This window comes from Ixodes scapularis, unplaced genomic scaffold (assembly GCF_016920785.2).
Source record: "Ixodes scapularis isolate PalLabHiFi unplaced genomic scaffold, ASM1692078v2 PGA_scaffold9__187_contigs__length_104089568, whole genome shotgun sequence".
In the NCBI taxonomy this organism is placed as follows: Eukaryota; Metazoa; Arthropoda; class Arachnida; order Ixodida; family Ixodidae; genus Ixodes; species Ixodes scapularis.
The window spans coordinates 86,509,512-86,532,279 of record NW_024609884.1 but is presented as its reverse complement, the minus strand read 5'-3'; the positions used below and the strand labels follow the sequence as shown (position 1 = coordinate 86,532,279).

Genomic DNA, 22,768 nt, shown 5'->3' with positions numbered 1-22,768 from the left:
TACCTGGGTGGGTCTCCCGGGGCTTGGGCAGGTTCGTGACACAGGTGTGGGGGCAGAGTAGCACGTTGGCCGGGTGCAGGCTGCCCTCAAGGAAGCGGCGCTTCGTCTCGGGCAGGTGGATGCCGCCCAGCGGGGTCTGAAACGGGGAACACCCGCTCTCATCAACGCCCACCATGGCACCCCCGGGCAGCACGTGTCAAGCTGGCCAAAATCGAAGCTGGGCTGTCAGTTTTTCTTTTCTGTAGCAGCATTTATGAGCAAGCAATGAAAACAATGTCTTATCTAGCGACGTCACGTATGGTATGCTCCTTCGTTGTTACAGAATAGTGAATCTATGTTGCTCAACCTCGCACTTCATGACACGCATTGAGATGTAGAGATTAGAAATTAACTCTGTATTCAACGACTGTGAAAACAATTACAGTGCCAAATAAACAAAGGCAGAGTAAGGCAGCTCAAAAGAGCGACCTCAAGGTGCAAGGTCAAGGTACCACTGTATAATACTGGATCTCGAAAAAAAAACAAAAAACGTGGCAGCTTGTGTAGACAAGCTCCAGATGCAGGCTGTCAATGTCGCTACGCGAGTTTTTGGGAATGCTCAATTTCTACCGCCACTTTTCACCCAACTGCGCCGAGAAACTTAAACCACTCACCGATTTGTTGGAAGAAAAGCACAACCCAATGACAGAACTTCAGTAAGACAACACTGCCCACCAGGCATTTCACCGCGCCACAGAGCAACTCGTAGAGTGCACAATGCTGGCGCAACCAAAGGAAAACGCATTGCTTAACCCGTGACTGACGCCTCCGCCACCGCAGTGGGTGCAGTGCTACAGCAGGCGGTTGACGGGTAGCCCCAGCCGTTGTCGTTCTTTTCACGTAAGCTCTCACCAACCGAGCAACGTTACAGTGCCTTCGGTCGTGAACTGCTGGCAGTGTACTTGACAGTAGGGCATTTCTGTCACTTCATGGAAGGTCGCGACTTGCCCTAATGACCGACCCCAAACCACTTGTGCACGCCTTCCGCAACTGGCGGCCGGACGGTGGAACTCATTCCCAATGGGAGCTGCATCAGATGTCCTGCGTTGCACAGTTTACATCTGAGATTCGCCACATCCAAGGTCGCGACAACGTCGTTGCTGACGCGCTCTCCAGTGCAAACATTTGCCATCTAGAATCCTCCGCAGTGGTCGACTTCAAGGAAATGGCGAGCGCTCAGCAGACGGACAGCGAGCTGCAGAACCTGTGTAACGCACCAGGTGGACTCGAGTTCTGGGTGGTCGCACTACCGATGTGCGACACGGAGCGCCTGTGCGACATCTCCACCGGAACGCCTCGACCTTACGTACCCGAACCTTATCGACGCAAGGTGTTCGACACCCTTCACAAACTCTCCCATCCGGAAATCAAGGCAGCTCAGCGCCTGCTGACCACAAAATTTGTCTGGCCCACCATCAACCGGGATGTCCGGCAGTAGGCAAAGGCCTGCCTTCAGTGCCAACGCTCCAAGGTTCACCAGCACACAGTCACGCCCCTAGCAAACTTCCCACTGCCGGACAACAGATTCGAGCATGCGCACCTAGATATCGTAGAGCCTTTTCCACCATAAGAAGGTTACATGTATCTACTCACCATGGTGGATCGATTGACACGCTGGCCAAAAGCCGTCCCAATCATAGATGCTACAGCGCCAACCATTGCTTGCTGTTTCATATCGACATAGATCTCCCGTTTCGGAGTGCCGTCCAGGGTCACAACTCACCGGGATCGCCAGTTTGAGTCAAATCTGTTCAGGAAGCGGACGCAACTCTTTGGCACGACGCACCTGCACACCACGGCCTACCACCCTTCAGCCAACGGTCTCGTCCAGTGAATCTATCACCACTTGAAGTCCACCCTCACTGCACACGGTGACAGCACCCGCTGGACAGACCTTACCGCTAGTTCTCCTCGGCACCTGCTCGGCGTACAAGTCCGACCTTAGGAGCACTAGCGCGGAGCTGATGTACGGGCAGTTTTTCGAGCAATTGGAAGACCGACTGCCAGATCCAACAAACTATGCCGACCGACTGTGTGCAATGATGGACAGCCTTCAACCAACGGCCACGAGGACATCAAACAGCAGCCGCCCTCATGTCAGCGAGAACCCGACACATTGCACGCACGTTTTTGTCAGGCACGGTACCATCAAGCGTCTGCTTCAGGCCCCCTACGACGGTCCTTCCCGCGTGTTAAAACGCGGACCAAAACACTTCACACTCCAAGTTAGAGGCCCGGAGGAGGTGATTTGTTTGGACCGTCTCAAGCCTGATCACATTGAGACATCACTCCCCAGGTACATGACAACAGAACCCGCCACGAACGTCAAAGGAGGCAACCACAACAAAACACTCTCGGCTTCCTCATTCCTCAACCCCAAACCTGCAGCTGTGCCAGACCCCCGGGGCAAGCAGGGCTCTCCGACGGCCGCTCAGAATCCCCTTCCGGGACGAACGACGCGTTACGGCCACAGAGTTCACTGGCCAGATCGGCTCATTCCCAACAAAGCACAACGTTCGCCTGCTCACTGGGAAGGGAGTGCTGTGGCAGCTCGTGTAGACAAGCTCCAGACGTGGATGGTACTGCAACGTAGACCACGCAAGCGGACAGCGGCCGCTGGGGTAAAACTTGGTACCGTGCATTCCGGAGCAGAAGAACTCTGTGCCCGAGCATCGCGGGACCATCAACTTAAAGGGGCACTGACACATCAAAATCATATTTTTTTTTATTATCCGAAACGATTGAAAACGATGCCGGGACATTACCCACAAAATTTGAGATTTGGGAATTCAGTATTCGTGAAGTAAAAAAACAATTTCCAAATGCCGAATTCGAAGTTCCCGCGCGATCGGCGCCGGTGCCTTGACGTCAAAAATTGAGGAGACCTGAGAGTCGACTTCCTTTCACCACTCCCTGCTGTTGCCATGGCGACCCAAAGCGAGGAGGAAAGGAGTGAGCGGCGGCGCGGACCGGTTTTGAGCGGTGTCGCCTGTTTTCCGTTGGAGGACACAAGTCCAGGAGACGACACCACAACGACCTCCCGATTTTTGGTATTTCAAAAAGAAGGGCCGTAGTGCGTTCGCAATTGCGTTAAAAAACATGTTTTAGGATTGTCGTAATTAAATGTTCTAGAGATGTCGCCTACAAAGCTTCTAAATTTCCTGATTTTTGACGTCACCGATCAAAAGAAGCGAGGAGGCGAGAGGCGGGAAAATCAAACGCCCAAAATAAAAAGGCGCGCGCGCGCGCGGGAAAATTTTTTTTCGCGATGCGGTTTTTTTTGCGTGTCTATGACTGCAACTTGCATCGTTTTAGACAATAAAAATAAATACGACCTTTGGGGTGTCAGTGCCCCTTTAAGAGCCAGACGTCTTAATGGCCTCTCCCTCGCCAACGTGAAGGCAACTCGCCGAGTGGGAAGTCTTCATCTGGTGCTCGTGAAGGGAACACGTCTTTCGGTCCACCTTGCTAGCTTTGCGACCACAAAACAATACGAGAAATATGTAAGGTGAACAGACATTCTGTTTTGGACGGGACAGTCTCATTTTAGACATGCATTTCCACCGTCTCGTCATTTATTCTCAATGAAGCCTCATGTCTCGTTTTTGTGGGAATGTACACGCATACATAGTTAAAAAATATGTACTAAGTGAGTGGAAATGAGTGCCAAGTGAGTGGAAGTTTCCTTTCAGAGTAAATTTAGAGCTCTTTCTGTGGTTCCATCGTTCAATACATTCTGTTTGCACAGATGTTTGTTTGAGGCAGTTATTTACATTTCTATATTTGGCATACCTCGGGTTTCTTTAAAAATGAAGAGGAAAGGTGCTAGCGTACTCAACTAAACTAAGAACTTTGGAAAAATGTGCATTTGTATAGAGAACGGAATAGTAGCAGAGCTTGCTTTTCCTTTCGGCCCCGCTCCCGGGTCCCGCCCCGCTCCCCCAGATGTCTCGCTTTCTACGCTGTAGATTATAGTCACCCTAGAAATATGTCATAGGTTGGAAGCATGCAGACATCAATTATAACTTATTGCCCACAAAATAGTGTGTCTTCTATAAATAAACATCTTTTTCACATAGCATGCTCAGCGTTACCGAGACCCAAATCTGTGTATGGCAATGCAGGGAAAAAAAACTCTGAACTCAAAGGGTTAACAAAAGATGCACGCTCACACCCACTCGGCATACACATGGAGATTCAAAGGGCAGAGCCACCCCGAGATCGTGTGATGTGGAAATCGCGGTTCACCGTTTTTCTCAACTCATTTTGTAAGCCATCTTTCGGTGCCTGCTTACGGCTAGTTGCCCCTCACCATTATCTGTATGTGCCATCTATAAAAATTGCTTTGCAACAGGTTTTGACACGTTTGGAATCTACACGTGGATCTGTAGGCCACGTCAAACGCCGACAACAAAATCGCCGTCTGTGACACGATGAAGTAGAAAAGTTAACTACCCAATATCGATACATCGGATGAAGGCAACGGTGTTGCAAGCGCCAAGCTGCGTGTGAGAGCATGTGCAGAAATGCCACGTTTTGATGGCATGCGGCGGTTTGTGTACGCCTGAGATGGCATCATTCACTTGCTTTAGAGGTTGCGACCTCCGAAAAGAAACTAGTGGTCACTTTTCTGAAAATAGGGCAAGGCGAAAATAAAATTTGATCAGCATCTTTACCGCACCACTTTCATTTAGTTTTTATTTATTTAGCAGCTTATGGCGTGGTTGGGGGTTCTAAAAAAAAAAAAGTGAACTCTCGCTCTTTTACTAGCCCATGCCCCAACCCCGAATTTCATCTTTCAACCAGAGGTGCATGCCTGCACTAAACTAATGCAGACTGTCAAAATCACGACATCTATTTCAGTGAAATGCCTCATTAATAGAGATATGCAAATAAAACGAGAAAGTTCTAACAATTTAAAAATTCACGAACAGTGTTTGATATGCCATTTGATCTGCAGCACGCATTGACTGTTTAAACTATTCGAGTGTTTTGACTATTAAAAAATTACGAATGACATCTTCAGAATTCCCGTTTCTTGTGTTAAGTTTCACCGCATTGCACCAGTACACTTGCATCAAGCCGCAAAGCTTCATATTGGCGCACGTGCGTCAAGCTTCACCGCATTGCATCAACATGGTTGGAGAAACTGCTTGCATGGCAGAGCATCTCGGTTTGCTCAATGAGTCTGAAAATTTTGCATATTACTGTAGGTGAACCTTCTTCTTTGGTTACGATTATAGTTTGACCCCTATAACTTCATAGTACAATGCCGAAAAGAAACCTATCAGCCTTCGTTTCAATAAATGAAGTATTCACTGCTTTGCCTGGCACATAACATTCAAACGTTTTATCCATCTCCTCTTATCACGGCCCAATACAAGCACTACGTGAAATGTTTCTTAAGCAATAAAACTTCCTTTTCATATGTATATTTGCTGAAAAAGAACTCCAGCTGCCATGCACTAAGTATCCAAGCTCGATTGACATTAAATGTAAAATAATCACATTCCACTTGCAGTCATTTTCTAATTAGTACTCAAATTTGATGCACAGTCAAAAATTCAAAATCGTGAAATTCACACATCTCTAAAGCAAATAAGTATTACGAAAATGTTTGCTTAAAGGGAAACTGAAGCGGTTCTGTATTTGAGAAAACACTTAAATAGTAGTCTTCATTCGGCCTCCGGGATCACAAACAGAGATTATTTTTCAATTTGGTGCACGGAGGGTGCAGAATTAATTTTCAAAGTACCACTGAAGCCCCTCCTTCCTGGAGCGTGACATCCAGGGTACTTCCCCATGGAGGTCAGCCCACCGCTCTGACTGACCGCCCATTGTTCTGACTGACCGCCCGCCGCTTCATTATGCCACAGGATGACGATGCGATTTTGCCTGCGCACATGGCTGCAGACCATCATACTTAGCAGGCCTGCACATCACCACCATATTGCCTTATTATCGCCCACTGCCGCCACTCTTTCAAACAAGGAGAGCGGAGCTGCAGAGCGCAGCCGGCAGAGGGGTTACTCTGCTGAGGAGAAACACAAGATAAACAGACACCACGAAGGCGCACCGTGCAGCGGTTCTCTCCACAGGCAGTAAGTGGCAGAGAGCAGAAAGCCAAGAGGACTTTTTTTCCACTGCTCAATGCTCGCTCGCGCCATGGCTTCCTTTATCTTCGCCTCTTCGCTCCCCTTTCCTTCCCACTTTTCTTTTTCCAAGGCAATTTGGTTTTGGTTTTATCACCGCGGTGTGGCGCAACTCACAGGGCAGCAAGTTAAAGCCTACACAAAGTGTGCTCTGCCGGCAAGCCCAGATTGTGCCCCATTGCAAACTAAACTAAACCAACCAACCGTTGTTACCCAAAACTAAGATGGCCGAATGGAGCCCATGGCAAAGAAAAAACAGACAAACCACATGGTTCGTTTTCGTCTACCGCACTGCTGGTTTGCCTCGGCGGCACTGTAAACGCCAGCAATGATACGCCGCCACTGCTGGCGGCGGGGTGGCGGGCATCGGCTACACCAGCACTGCAGAGCACAAAACTTCGTTGAACTGACTGCAAGAATAATCCTGGGTCCACCGATCAAGTTCCTTGAACTGAAATATTCACTATTCCAAAATTCGTTTAACTGAAACATTTTTGCATAAAAAGTTCGTTATTTTGAAATATTTGTTAAACAGACGTTCGCTCAAGTGAGAGTTTACTGTACCCCGCTCCAAACCCGGCGCTCCGCAAGCGCCTCGTCAAGCAAATGTGACCCCTTCTCCACCAATGAGGAGTTGGTGGCAAAAAAAAAAAAAAAAGAAGGGCGATACTCCTGCCATTTAATTACTCTAGTGAAACCTTGCCCAAAGCCTGTGCAAAGAGGAGGGGGGTAGCTACCCACCTTGGGCAGGTAGTTTGGGGGCACCAGAGCCAGGCAGTAGATGCCCACTTGGTGGATGCTGTCCACTGCCTGCAGGACCCGGCTCATCCACTGGAAGCTCTGCACACACACACACACACCGCTCAGTCCCCTTTCGAACCACCTTTCCTACAATGCCTACAGTAGGCCAGCATGAAGCAGATTGGGCATGGGTGCTGCTTCAGCATTTGGCTAAAACTTGTGTTCTCTTTTTCTTAAATTTATGACAAAACAGCAGAGTGCTAAGGGCACTCACTCCTTCGGTCTTTATTTAAAGACCTTTTAAAGCAAAGCAAATTTAGAGGATATATGGCCATTTAAGTCCCACGTTGGAGGGGGTACAGAAAATAAATGAGAACAAAACATAGTACACTGGAAAAACTATGTGGCTATACAGTTTAAGTTGAAGAAAAGAAACAAAAAACATATCAGTAAACAGGCATTCAAACGATACAATATGCAGGAAATAAAAAAAGTGAAAGCCGTTTACAACTCCCTGTAACACCGAATTAGAGCGCAGCTCTTGAGGAGCAGGAGGGAAGGGTACTGGGGGGGTGAAGTGACCTGGGGGGGGTCACATGACCTTGGGGGGTCACGTGACGATGCCGATGATGTTATCAGTGACGTCACTGATGACGTCATCAGTGACGATGACGATGTGGACTCCGATGACGTCATCAGCGATGATGACGATGACGATGCGGATGTCAGTGACGTCATCAGTGACGTCACTGATGACGTCATCTGTGATGATGACGATGACGATGCGGATGCCCCCGAGGTCACGTGAAACCCCCAGGTCACGTGAACAACCCCAGGGTCACGTGACCCCCGCCGAGGTCACGTGACCTCCCCGATGACGTCATCGTCACTGATGACGTCACCGGCATCCGCATCGTCATCGTCCTAATCACTGATGAGGTCATCAGTGACGTCACTGATGACCTCACCGGCATCCGCATCGTGATCATCACTGCTGACGTCACCAGTGACGTCACTGATGACGTCACCGGCATCTGCATCGTCATCATCACTGATGACGTCATCAGTGATGATGACGTCACCGGCATCTGCATCGTCATCATCACTGATGACGTCATCAGTGACGTCACTGATGACCTCACCGGCATCCGCATCGTCATCGTCATCATCACTGCTGACGTCACCAGTGACGTCGCTGATGACGTCACCGGCATCCGCATCGTCATCGTCATCATCACTGATGACGTCATCAGTGACGTCACTGATGACCTCACCGCCATCCGCATCGTCATCGTCATCATCACTGATGACGATGACGATGCGGATGCCGGTGACGTCATCAGTGACGATGACGTCATCGGCGAGGTCACGTGACCTCGGCGGGGGTCACGTGACCCTGGGGGTGGTCACGTGACCTGGGGGTGTCACGTGACTTCGGGGGTGGTCACGTGACCTGGGGGTGTCACGTGACTTCGGGGGGGTCACGTGACCTCGGGGGGTCACGTGACTTCAGGGGGGTCACGTGACCTTGGGATGACCTTGGGGGGCCACGTGACCTTGGGATGACCTTGGTTACGCCGACGGCGACGCCGCTCAAGCCGGGAACGGGCCCCTAAGAGCTGCGCTCTAAAATCGGCAATCAATCGGCACAAGGATACATCAAACCCACGAAAGCATGAAAGCAACACAATCGAAGCAAATAAAGGATGTCAACTTAGACAACATTTTGGATGAAAGGAAGTATGAATGCACAAAATAAATAAACGAAAGCTACTACGCAAGGCAGTGAGACCTCAAATGAGCTGGGTGCTCCACTGACACGAGTCGCAGCCGGACGCAGCACTCGTGTCCAATCAAGGCCCCACAATGACACCGCTAGGAGACGTGGAAAATCCTCCGCTGTGGCCTTGCTATCTATGCATGTTGAGCGAGCACACTTGCACATACACCAACTTCACGTTGCACTCCCGCTGCAGCACTAGCTTCGGCAAGGCCTTTTAGAAACGCTACGCACGACTTTCTACCTGTAGAGGCACAAAATGGGTAGTTTGTCTGCGCAATGCTAGTGCAAGGCAATTAACGATACATTCGGTGTTACCACTGCCTTTGCCACGACAGTGCAAGAATTTGGTGAATTTTTGCTTACAAGCAGGAGCTCCGGACATTGCGCGCCCTTGGTAACGTTCAATGCTGTAAAGGACAAGTCTACTTGGCAAATCGGTCGAGTGAACTACACAACCCAAACTTCAAGATAAATAAAAAGGCCATTAAAAAAGTTAAATATAAAACACATGAAAAACAAAAACTGAAATGCCGCATGATGAACGTTGGGTCCACTATTAGCTTTTTTTTATTATGTTTTGCCCGTAACTAAACATTCGCATAAAAAATGATTGTACCTGGCCTCATTGTAACATTGGTGGTGGACTCGACGACAAGAGATGTCGCAGAAAACTAGTTTACCACCAAGGTATTTCTGCGCGCACCCTTCCCACAATAGACCCTTTCACAAATTTGGTGCCATCTGGTGCCCCAAATATCAGTCCACATCTTTGTATGCTAATGGCAGTAAAGATATAGTACCTATTCATCAACGGCAGGCATACGAAATTTACCGCGTTTTTTGCTGTACATTGTTTTCTCCATTCGTTTCATTTTCATTGGTGTCAAAAAACTAGCACTTTGTACGAGGTGCTTAGTTTAATAACTCTTCATAACATTCACCACATTTTACTGTCATGAGCATGAGCTGTCTGGGGTGCTGAAGCCGAGCGTTCCAAAGATTTACATGACGCCCTCAAATGCATAGCACACAGAAGCTTATAAGTCACATCACAGTGACAACAAAGACACAACGAACGTCTGGGATGTTCAAGCTTATAATAGGGGTCAGTTTTCAAATTCTTTCTTTAGCATCCACCAAAAGGCCGCCATTCACATGTACAGACGATACACATAGGTGACGATAGTTATCAAAGTGGCCAGACTGAATTGCGGAAAGGGTCTCTTGCGGGAACACGAGCGCGAGGCCGAGGTGAAAGTCAGTGACAGCGCCACCAGCTTCCACCATGGCCTCGCGCCCATACTGAGCCCAGAGAAAAACCCGACGACAGAGCCAAAATTAATTGCCACCGCGCCACAGAATGACGCACGCCCGCCAAGAGCGGTTGCCGCCTCCACAGCACCCCGCTTCCGACTTTACATTACAGTACCGAGTAAACACTTTTGGAACGACTCGGCGACGCTGCGGGCCCGACATGCTTGCGCGAGAAGCGCACCCTGCCACTGCAAACATGTCCGTCCGTCGGTTTCAGATACCAGCTCGTCAGACGCGGTCCCATTGTGCCGTCAATGTCAAGCCAACAGTCCTTGACCAGTCGCGCTCGACGCACAAACTCAACCTTGCACCCCAGAACCTCCAGAAAGAGTCTGCCAGACACACCTCTTCCTCGGTGCAGTCGGGCCGCTGCTCAGCCACCACGCAGATGCGTTCGTCGCGAAGCACCTTGACCGAGAAGACTGCAATCCTGCGAGCAGAGGGGGATCTCACGGGGGGGGTCCCTGCTGGCCCCCTCCCAAGTTCCACTTGCCTCCCGCGGTAGATGAACTTCATGGGCTCCACAGCCAGCACGGTGGCGATCACGTCGTCCGTGTTGTGCTTGCGGCTGCTCACCTGCATCAGGCCGTCCCGGCTGCCGCAGACGAACACCAGGCCCCCCTGGGCATGGACGGGACTGTCGGGACGGCGCCCCACAGAGCACCCTCCCCCCGGACACCCACCGGTCCCACAAAGCCCAGCAGTCCCGAGCGGACAAAGGCCTGCTCCGTCACCGCGCGGCCGTCCGGGTGCAGAGGCTGCATCTGAAACGGCCCGTCGGTTGGCAGAACTCAATCATTGCAAGCCTCATTTCACTTCCAAGCGCTCGGTTCGATACACAGACACTTCCTCAAAAGCTTCAACCGTCTCTTATGCAATCGTCTTCCAGAAAGAAAAAAAAAAAGATTGCGTATAAAACGGACAAAAAGGTACTAAACTCGAGAATCTCTTAATAGAAAACAGTCAGTCGAAGCGAACAGCATTAGTTCACCTTCCCGTAAATATCCAATAAATGTTCCCCGAGGACCCACTGTTGGCCCGCTACACTTCCGCATAAATAACACTCTCCAAATAGCACAAAATGAAGGAGTCTCGTATTTGCTTAAAAATGTGCAATGCACCAAAAAAGATCTGGTGTAGCTCACTGTTTCTCCCTAGGAAGAGACTCTGTAAGGGCATCTTCACGGTGCATCAGCACTATCTTTCTAATGGCGACTCCAGCAATCTAAAGGGAGCGCTCTGGTTAGGAAAAATGGGCGAAAGGAGGTTTTCATTGTTTAGGACGCAAAACACCGTAGATTTCTTGCGCTGCAGCGTAGAATCAATGTTCGATACAAAAGCAATAAGCTTTTTGAACAGTAAGAACCTTCTAGTTAGTGCTAAGAGTGACAATCAAGCTGGCAACCTGGTGAATCAAGATGGCAAAAGAAAAGACACTGTTCACAGTAATTATTACTGCAAACAATGTTTCTTGTTTTGCCAGATCGATCAGGCCTTTTGCCAAAGCTATGGTCCATCGCAACTCAAGAAGGTAGGGCGAGGGAAAGGAAGGCTGGAGAGGAGGAAGCAGACAGAATGCTGGAAAGAGGAGGTTCCCTCCCTTCCTCTTCTCCAGAGTTCAGTCTGCTTCCTCCTTCCTAACCTTCCTTTCCCTCACCCTACCTTTTTGAGCAGGAACTTACTATAGACTAGGTTTATTTTGGAGGTACTAAATTTTGCTAGGTGAAAGATGCGTAAAATTCCCAAGACTGACTCTCCATAGGGTGGCAAGCTATTGCAAAACGATAGTGTTCTGTGAATATTCTAATAGTAGTTTCGAATAATACACAATACAAGATTCACTTCGAGATTAACTGCAATATTCCAACTTTTCGTAGAGTTGATTGCAGCGAGTTAGCAGCACTGAATGCGCTTCTCACCGAACACCTGTGCACTGCAGCAAAGGAATACCCGCAGCACTTGCAAGTATTGCTTCCTTGCAGTGCACAGGTGCTCGATGCACCTGTGCATCGAGCACCTGTGCATAATTGCGGCTAACCCGCCGCAATTATGCATGAGTACTATACAGGGTGTTTCACGAAAGGTGGAAAATTTGATTATGCGAAAACTATGCGTCGCAACAAAAAAATGCTTCTGTCGTTTTGGTCCTGGGCCAGGGGCCCATTTAGGAAAATTATTACAGTTCGGGATAATTAGATTGTTAATTATTTTCGTGTAATTAAATTTTTTAGTATTCTTTTAAGGGCATGGTTTCAATTAGAATATTGCTCAGCATCATCGAAAAACACTAAATGACAAATTACAGAATGATAGAAGGCACGTGCAGCATTATACGGCTTTCTGAAAGACCGCACAAATTAGACAGGATTTTAAGTTTCGGTTTGCAATCGGTGTGCATCTCGACCCGGGCGGCACCGCGCCCCGTGGAGAGAGAGTGCAACCAGCCTCAGCTGCGTCGCGCGATGAGAGCGCAGCAGAGGTTGGTTGCACTATCTCTCCATGGGGCGCGGTGCCACCAGGGCCCAGATGCGCTTTGACTGATAACCGAAATTTAAAAACCCGTTGAATTCGTGCGGTTTTTCAGAAAGCCGTAAAATTCTGCGCGCGTCTTCTATCGTTCTGCAATTTGTGGATTTAATGTTTTTCGATGATGCTGAGCAATATTCTAACTGAAACTATGCCCTTAAACACAATATTAGAAAGTTAATTATACAAACATAATTAACAATCTGGTTATACCGGATTTAAATAATTTTCCTACATAGGCCTTTGGCCCAGGACCAAAACGACACAAGCCTTTTTTTAGTTGCGATGAGTAGTTTTTGCAATATTGAATTTGTCCACTTTTTGTGAAACACCCTGTATATTTGGAAGTCATGTCTTGACAACCGCCGTTCATCATTCATGCTTTTTTGTTGTTGTTTGTTTTTAAATTGAAATTGAATTTGACTGAAGCCAAAACTGAGGAAAGAATATTTTTATATAGCAAGCAGATTTATAAATTCCCTGAATCAGAATAGCTGCGACAAATTTGTTGTTTACATGCCACGGCTCATAGGTATACGGTCTAGCCCGTTTATAACAAAGTCGGCGGGAATTGAAAATCATTTCGCTATATCCACTATTTCGTTATATCCGAACTAAAGAAAAAGAAATTGTTCACCTGGGGAAACGTGTTTATTCCTTCTACAAGAAGTCATCTAGGGTTCCCTGCACGCTGTTCGCGAGCGAGCGTTTAACGATCGCGGCCTCAAACTTGTCAAACTGCAGATCAAAGCTTGGATTGGAACCTTCGAAGTACATTCGCAGCACGTCGACCGCAGCAACGGCTGCTCCCGAGGTCACTGGCTGCGAAATGCGACCGTCGTCACAATCGTCGTCGGAGGCAGTGTCATCAGCACTTTCGTCCACGACACTCTTGGCAAGGTCCTCGGTGGACACGTCCTCCGTAGCGACGATGTTGTCATTGGCAAAGGCAAAGTCCATGTGATTCACATTGGGAGGCATGAGGTCGACCTTGCTTGCCGTTTCCCAAAGCCGCCCCAAGCATGTCGCCGCTGCGTCACCATCAGCGGCTGCTGCTCCATTTCCGGCAGGACTCTCGTCAACACCGCTGTTCCTCGAAAAGCCACCTTTCTGGAAGCAGTGGAGGATGGTCTGTGGCTTAATATCCCTCCAGGCTCCGCTCGCAAAGAATATGGCCTTCTCCAACGGGACCTTCAGGCTGGCTGGGTCAACCGAGGTGCGGATGTCAATCAGCAGGCGCTCGATCACTCGGCGCCGGTAGTGGACTTTGAAGTTTGCAATGACCCCTTGGTCCATCGGCCGTAGCTTTGCGGTCGTGATTGGGGGCAGGAACAGTACCTCGACAGCACTCAGATGAGCATTCACGTGATGAGCGCTGCAGTTGTCCAACAGAAGCAGCACCTTGCGCTTCTTTTTGTCCATCGCCTTGTCGAAGTCGGTGAGCCACTTTGTGAAGATGTCTCGTGTCATCCAGGCCTTCTTGTTATCGCGATACGCTACCGGCATGGACAGCACCTTAGCGAAGCCCCGTGGCTTCTTCGCCTTTCTTATGATCAGCAGATTGCGCTTGTCCCAGCCGTCCATGTTCGAACAAACAAGCACCGTAATGCGGTTCTCGCTATTCTTGCCCCCCACACATTTGTCAGTCTTGGCCGCTAGTGTTTTCGCTGGTAGCAGCTGAAAAAAAAAAAAATCCGGTTTCATCGGATATCCTTGTTGGCGTACGTTATAGATATCCTTGTTGGCGTACGTTCTAAGGATGCGGTCCAGGTTCTTTTCCATCCACTTCTGGAGTGACGGATTGTCAACGGAAGCGGCCTCACCGACAATGTTCTTGCACGTGATGTCGTGCCTGTCTTTGAACCGCTGCAGCCATCCAGTTCCTATCTGGAAGTCGTCGTGGTGGAGAGCGAAGCCCAAATCCCTTGCTTTTTGTAGCATGAGCGGTCCACTCAGCGGGATGTTCTTCGCGCGGGCATCCATGAACCACTTGTAAAGCACCGCTTCTATGTCGGGGTAGGTGGCACATCGGATCCGTTTTCGGTCACCGCCACCAACGTCGTCATCCCGAACGGCGTCGATCTAGCCGGCGTTCTCGATAATCTTCGACAAAGTAGACTGCGCGATATCATACTTTCGCGCGATATCAGTCTTCTTGACGTTCCTACGGACTTCGTCCAAAATGGCGCACTTCAGCTTTAGAAACAGCACATTCCTTTTTCCCGCCGACGTACCGAGGCTCGCGGAACTCGACATGGTCGACAAAGCGGTGATTCAGAAGAATCAAGGGGCAGTCCGAGTCTTTTCCGTGTAATTCTAACACTAGTGTAAGTCCGTTGTCCAAAAGTTGTCAGGGGGAAGTCAGGATGGCAAAAGCAGCGAAGTGGTCAGTACGATACGAAAAGCAGAGAACGAAGAATGATAACGACGAGCGCCCCCCTTGCCCGTGTTGCGGTGTGTTCGAAACTCCAAACGATACGATTCTGGAGTTTGCACTGCACGACACCTGCACCTTGCGCGAGAGTTACGAGTGTCACTCGCGAGTACACAAACGGCGCTACCGTGCGTTAGCTACCCCAGCCGACTCCGAGTTAAACTGGCGACTCCAGCGACTACCCGTCACGTGACAGCAAAGGGAGAGAGAGAGAGAGAGAGACAACGATGATTGGCCGCATGAGAGTGCTGTCATGAGAATTTTTTTTTTTTTTTTGTTTTGAAAAGTTTAAGTACACGGCGGCGCATGATGTGGTGCGTTGAAGCAATCTTACAGGAGCTACGCGATAGGGAGAGCAGACGATACTGCGGAGGCTGCCGGCAGCCAAATTTTTAGTAGTTTTTTGCTTAAAATTTACCAAAAAACGTCGTAAATTATTGCGATTGCTAGATATTTTATCTGCTCGGCACGACATTTGTCTTCGTTATATCCGCTGAGGCTTTTTTATTTACTTCGTTATAACTGTACCCAAATTGCATTAAAAATGCAGAAATGAGAATGGGAAATCCATATCCCTTCGTTATAACCGCTATTTCGCTATAAACGGGTTCGTCATAACCGGGCTAGACGTACCGTAATATCCCAAGACTGCCCATCTAAACTCGAGAAAATTGGGTGATAATAAGAATTGGGCTAACTTTCGATGTGCAATCGAGAGAAGTTGAAAAAAAAGAAGCTATTTTTAGAACAAGTGTCTCTGTCAAACTTGTTATCGCAGCGGAGGGCAAAGGATCAACCGAGTAAGCAATGTTCAATTACAATAAACTTTCGTTAATTTGACCTCGACGGGACCTCGAAATTTGGTCAAATTATCGGAATGATCGAATTAAAAAAAAAAAGGACAGAAAAACTGTTCAAATTAAACTTCCTTTTGTTGTCCACAGTACTCACGGATGGTCTGCTGCTGTCTGTGCTTACAACGCGTGTCTAAAAGCATGCTCCGGAGAACAGCGTAACTAAACGTCATGACCCCAAAATATTGCATACAAAAAAAAAAAAAAACGGAAAAATAAAGTTTTACGGGCCGACTTCGACGCCGGGCAGTCAGACCGTCGGCAACAGAGAAAAATAAAAAAATCGGAAAAGGAAAAGAGAACCCGAGCCTTCTGATGCGCAAGATGGACTGCACATGATTCTACAAAAAAAGCACTTTGAGAGCTCGTGCTGAGAAAGCTTTACCAGCGAGCGACTTTGGCACCGGGCGGCCAAACTGTCGGCGACAGAGGAAAATAGCAACAAAAGAAAGGGAAAGAGAACTCGCGCTTTCCGGCCCGCAAAATGGACTGCACACGATGCTACAGAAAAGCACTTTGAGAGCGCGTGCTGCACGCGCTGTCTCCGCACCCGATTACGTGCTATGTTCTCCGCACTACTCCACGCCAGATTGCTTGCGCAGGTTCGTGTCATTTGCTATGGTCCATCTCAACGGCGTGGAGGAGCAGGCGCATATTTGCGCACGTTTGGCTTTGTAGCAAAGGGCCCGTGTTTCGCTGTACGTTGGTGGTTTTTCTGCCGTGGTGCCCTGCAACGTGAGCCCGCGCGCATTCGCTCGGGACGAATTATCCGACGCGGAGTCTTCCCGAGTTCGAACTATCAAACTTCTCCTCCCATAGAAATGTATGGGCGCTCGCCGAGACTTTTGAACACAATCAAAATAAACAAAAAGTCGAATTAACCGAGATTGAACTAACGAAAGTTTACTGTACAGCCCGCCATGGCTAACTAGATGCATTTACGCCATGGTCATCATTGATCCGAACACTGCGATTACTAGGAGTGGGCTATCTTTCGGTGTTTCAAAGAAAATATCAAATCAAGCCGAAAATAGGTGGCAGGTTACCTTTTTTTTTGGGGGGGGGGGGGGGGGGGGGGGGGGGGGTCATTTCTTGGGATTTTACGGTAGTTGTATTAAAATTAACTGAGCTTAGAAGTGCACGAGTGGAAGGAACCTAACCTATTTACCTTTAAGCGTGGTGCACAGTAGTGAAAGGCTTGGAGAAACTATATTCGACATTCAATTAAAAACTAGATTTTTTCACATGCCTACAAAACAAAGTATAGTCCTCTGGAAGGTCGTCAAAGTGCAGATAAGGTTCGCATTGGCTTCGTCCAATGCGCTTCGAGTTCCTGAAGTTGATTTTTGAAGAAAATATAATTGAAGGGTTCGATATGTTGGCACACTTTTGTAGCCAAGTACTGTTAGAATATAAACTACTCGTGAACACCGTTACAAGCCCCAAAAAGAAGCGAAGAAGCTTCATCTCATCGCATCCTCTGAGAGGGAGGGAATACAAGAGTTACGGCTGGCGGCGTTCAGGCCATCGTGCTCCGGTGGTACTAGATTCGCAGGATTACAAGTCTACCGGGAACACTGATTTGCTGCACTAGCAAGTGAAAGTGAGATTGCAGCAGTTAAGTTGAGAAGTCTCAGGAGCATGAAGGTAAAACACAACCCGACTACCGTATTTATTCGAATATAAATCAACTTTTTTTTTTTTTCGGAAATGTTGTCAAAAATTAAGGGTCGACCAATAATCATGACCAAAGAATTTCGACCTACATTCGTGACCAAATTTTGCGACCCTACCGAGGGCATGGAGCTATTGAATCACCGAGCCGGCGTTGCCGTAGAAACCGCGCCGCTTCTTGTTTCAAAAAGCTTTTGGTGCACGAAAACAACCGCAACAGCAGCAACCGACAGCCCCCCCGCCGCCGTAAACGCGGCTCGCGCCAACCCTCGGGCGTCGGGTTTCGCCATTGCGCCTGTAGCGTTTCCCTCACTGGGCAAGGGGAGGGAGAGGAACGCAATGCGCCATGCACCTTGCCCTTCATTTCTCTCCCTCGCAAATGCACACACACAAGAAAAAAAAAAAGGAGACAGCAGAGGTTACTTTAGATTGTTGCTTGTGGTGGCTAGCGTGTTGCTCACGGTGACTCCGGCGTTGTTTGCGTATTTGTATTTGGTCTTTCACAGCTTCGCCCCCATCTCCACCTTCTTTCGTTTCTTCACGTTGTCATTTTACAACGGATGGTGTGAGTGAGGTATAGTTGCGAATTTGCGAGAATATCTACCAAGCCGACGAAGCTTCGGACGACAATGACATGTCCGGAAGTTCTGATCATGATCAAGTTTTTGGCATCGCCCTGCGATTTAGCCGAGAGTGTTGTGAATAAAGGTTTGGCTTTTTTTTTTTTTTTCCCCAACTTTCCCCTGTTTCTAAAAAAAAAATGTTGACCTATATTCATATTATTTTTTTTTTATTACTCTCGGTGGGTTCAATAAATAGGGGTCAACCTATTCTCGTGGTCAACCGATTTTCGGGTAAATACGGTACATTTCGGCAAGAAATGTCGGCGAAGGTGCGAAAAGAGAGTTTTAGACACCTGTACATTACGATTTACTATATTTCGAAGATCTTATTGGCAAGGAACCTACACAGAATTACGTGCGGTGCCATCATGCGAGTTTGTGTCAGTTTAAACTGATGCTCAGCAGAGCAGAGAGCCTGGACGTTTTACAGCGAAGCTATATATGACTCGCAGGTCAAATTTCTGAAATTTCTTCGTGTCGTCGTCCTCACGGAAAAAAAAATTTCTTTCGAGGACACCTAAGCCCTTTTTACAAGTTGTGAATGCGAAAGCATGAATGTCGAATTGAGTGCCGCTGAGGGCTCCTTCAAGCTTTGCAGTGCGAGTATTGGGGCACCACCATGTTCGTCAGTGCCGAGAGGAGCACCCGCTGCTCCTCGCTTTGTCGATGGGTTTTTCGCACAGGAGTATGTGTTGAGCGACAGAATTGTTCCTCATCTCGCAGATGAAGGAAATTGCACACCATTAAGGTGTTTTTCCATTCTTGTTCATCCCTTGTCTTGTTGAAGCACTGCTGAATTGCAATCATGGTGGGCCAGGATTAGGAAAAGTGGTGATCGCTTGCTTCTCGCGAGAGCTGAGAGCAGTCCCATGCTTCATGCATCATTATTGCCATGGTACCATCTGTAAGCTGGCAACAGTACCACAACAGCAAAGACCAGTTAATTCTTTGGAAGATTCCAAGTGAAACGAAGCAGAAAAAACATAAGGGGTAGCATTGCTATTTACGACTGAACAATACTTTTGCAGAGTGGGATAGAATGCTCCACCTGCCCATATTTGTTAGCACTTTTTTTTTTTCTAGCCCCGGAGTGCTAAGTGGTGCTGCTCCCAGCATACTGATTATTTTGCGCTTCATAAGCATGAATCACGGGACTGCTCTCGCCCGCACTACTGCCCCTCCTTTCTTCTAGACCACCGTAACACTGAAACATAAGCCTGTAAAGCTATGCCGCTAACGAGAACTAGTAAGCAGCAAAAGCAGACGACGGTGGCGAAAAGACCTCCTTTCGAGGCTTCTTGGTGTTAACGCCACGCAGCGTTGATTTCGCTGGAGTCGCCAATCAGACCACAATAGTACTCCGTCGTGAAACTACTATTTTCAGTTTTAGCTTACGATGGACCCCACAGGACTCTACGAGCCATTGAAGCCAATCCAATGGCGTGCGAGTGTCACAGAGTGTAGCAATGCACGGGACGCACAGTCACAAAATACATTCACAGTGCCACCGAGGTCCATCGTAAGGTGAAACAGACTACAGTTGAACCTCAATATTACGAAACCCAATTTTACGAATTCCCCGATTTAATGAACAAATTCGGATTTCCCGTGTAGACTATGCCTGAAGAATGACTTCCTCGATTTTACAAAGTTCCCGATTTACGAAATAATTGGCGGGTCCCGGTGACTTCGTTAAATCAAGGTTCAACTGTAGCATATTTTTGCAATGAAGCAACAAATGAGACCGACCATTTCCCCAATTACACCAAAGCAGTGCGCCCAGGGCACTCTGGGTGCAGGGCGACGGGTCTATCACTTTTAGCCCTCAACCTAGACCAACGATGTCCGAGCAATTTTCTTGGCAACAGAGGAGGCTGCTCACAACCCTTGCCAAGAGGCCCTCACCTTGAACACATTGTTTGACAGGCCGTGGAGGCCCCAGTAGGAGTAGCCGCACGTCGAGGCGCTGACGCAGATCTCGCCCACTTCGTCCGTCTTGCACAGGTAGGGGGCATCATTGATCTTCACCACAGCCGCCACAGCTGTTCACAAACAGTCCACCCTTAGCCAACACGAACCAACCCACAATTTCACCCCGGGTAATTACCCCTGCCCTAACAAAAGCTCCAACCTTCAATTGAAAATGCCTAGCTTAGCATTGAAACATACAGCCAGTTCTAGCCACACTCGAAGGGTCTCCAACACGTCATTTTTGCGCGACTAGAAGCCTGGAAGAGAGAAAACATCTCCTTCATTAAAAAATATCGCAATTCCATTGCATAATCGCAAAGCAAAAGTCTAGCTTCTTCCCCCACCTGCAGCCACGAGTGGCAGCCGAAGGAACTACTGCGAAAAGCTTACGTGACCTCGCTCGGCTCTAAGCTGCAGCATAACGCCCGCTAATGTCAGCAGAGAGAGGGAGAGGAAGCGTCCTTCGAAAGAGCACCACACCCCGAATAACGTCACTAGGAGTGCGACCAGGTGTGACCCTGAAGACTGGGAGTGAGTTGAGGGGTGCCAGAAATGCCAATTTTTATAGTTTTTTTACAGAACAACTAGGACACGCAGGCGAAATCGGTTTTCTGTTTTTTACTTTAGAAGTGTCAGAAAGCAACTTCCACAAATTTTTGACCGAAGTCTTATTAAAACAAACTTTCAGGATATTAATATTCCAATGGCTGCAACGCGTATAGTATTTATAGCCCCAAATTTTAGCTTCAAACTGCTGTTGTCCTTTAAGCGAGAAATATTTCTCCCGAGATAATTTCCTATTTTACCATGCACAGTACCGTTTTTCTGGCAAATGAAGTCCGATAAAACCTTGATAAAAATGCCATTGTGATTACAAGTAGTAACTCTATACAGAATACCTATACTTTTAAGTCTGGCAACAATGTATTCTTGCCGAATCATTAGAAAAGTTTGGTAAAATTTCGGCTTTGCTGAATCCGAAGATTCGGCAAAAGTTCGGCCCATCCCTAGTTCCCACTGAAAGTATGGCTGCAGAACAGGCGTCTACTACCTCCGCTGCCATGAAACCTCCAGGATTGTGGCAGGTGACAAAAGAATGCAAATCTGACGTCATCAGGTGGAAATCGAGGGATCCCAAATGAGAATGCGGCAAACACACTAGTCAGAGGCGAGAGTCAAAGAAAAAGGCCAGACCTCCGGGCAGGATGTGGCCGCAGTCCTGGAGGGTGAGCGAGGTCAGGCTGTTCTCCATGTCCACGCGGATCACGCCGTAGCTGAGGGCTGCCATTGAGAGCACGCCGCGGCCGCTGGCGCCAGCCCCCACCCGGCCGGGGCGGCGCACCGCCACCGTCAGCGCTTCAGCAGACGCTGCGCAGGGGCACACCGCGTCCGGATGCAGGCCCCGGCTGTGGAACACGCTGATGAACTGGTCGCACGATGACAGCGACCCTGCGTGCGACGACGAAACGTCCAAGCTTGTGACCATGAGGCATAAGGAGGAAGCTATCTATTTCGCATATTTCACAGACCCTAGAAACTCTTCGGTTACATTTGAAGATATGTCCAGGCTTGCCAAAGTCCCCACCCTATTTTCTCCGAGGCATCAAGCTGGCGAAAGGCAGAGGTATGCAACAGACGTCTTAGCTTGAGCCAAACTGCAGCGATAAACGTCGGCCGCCAACAAAAACTAGGGGTGTGCGAATATTCTGAATTTGAAATACAGACTGAATATTTTTAATATTAGATTCACGTTGGATTCGAGTATTTGATACTCGGCAATTCGCAACATGTTTGACAAAGTAATGAATATTGGGGCAGAGAATGAATATGCGCCATGCAGGGAGTGCCGCCAGAGTGCAGATATTGTTGAGAAAGGATAGAGTGGACTCGCGATAACTCGGATATTTCGTACTTCCGGTTAATTCAAACAAAGTAAAAAACTTTGGTTATCCCGCTATGTTTTTAATGCATTTATAAGCTGCTTAATTCAAACAGTGTTTTTTTTTTCATTTATACTAATATTTGTTTATTGCGGCAGGTCAACTCCGTTGAGTGCACTTCTCACCGAACACCCGTGTACTGCAGGAAAGCAATAGCCACGAAGCTCGCAGTCATTTCTTTTCCACAGTACGCATGTGCGCGGTGAGAAGCGCACTCGATGGGACTAACACACCACAATTATGCAAGCAGAACAGTACTGACAATCTGCTTTCTCTGTTCGTGCTTGTTTTTTGTATTTTTCTGCAAGGGTTAAATTTGAGATTAAAAAGAATATTTGCATATAGTAAGTAGATTTATAAATTCACTCGATTAGGATAGCTGGGTTTAATTTTATGTCAAATCTGTCATTTACATGCCACCCCAACGTAGGCATTGGACCTTCTGAGGCCGCGGTTCATAGGTAGTTATATATTAAAACTAACTGAGCTCGGAAGTGGACAAGTTGAAGGTTGGGAAAAACCTTCACGAGTTCACCTGAATTTTTGTTTCAGCACGGTACAATGGCAGTAAAAGGCCTGGAGAAACTATCCTATAGTATTTGATTAGAAAATATGCGGCCAAAACCACTATTCGCTTCCAACTTTATCTATGTTTCATGCGTGTGACTGCTTAAGGCCCGTTCACACTCTTGCGACCGAGTACGACTGAGAGAGACG

At 48.1% G+C, this 22,768-nt stretch overlaps 1 protein-coding gene across 11 annotated transcripts in view; it reads right to left on the bottom strand.

Annotated features, from left to right (window-relative positions):
* The window catches only part of LOC8023515 (disco-interacting protein 2), a 100,575-nt gene that overhangs the window by 29,329 nt on the left and 48,478 nt on the right, over window positions 1-22,768 (bottom strand). For 6 of the 11 annotated variants that reach the window (XM_029967678.4, XM_029967673.4, XM_029967676.4 and 3 more), the window contains 7 exons: window positions 21,306-21,560; window positions 20,046-20,182; window positions 10,713-10,793; window positions 10,523-10,650; window positions 10,375-10,459; window positions 6,933-7,031; window positions 4-136 (listed from right to left, as the gene is read on the bottom strand). In XM_029967678.4, the coding sequence (XP_029823538.1) occupies window positions 4-136; window positions 6,933-7,031; window positions 10,375-10,459; window positions 10,523-10,650; window positions 10,713-10,793; window positions 20,046-20,182; window positions 21,306-21,560 (918 nt within the window). Of the gene's footprint in view, window positions 1-3; window positions 137-6,932; window positions 7,032-10,374; window positions 10,651-10,712; window positions 10,794-20,045; window positions 20,183-21,305; window positions 21,561-22,768 lie in introns of all 11 variants that reach the window. The other 5 variants (XM_040500397.2, XM_042287334.1, XM_042287335.1 and 2 more) reach the window with 1 other exon arrangement.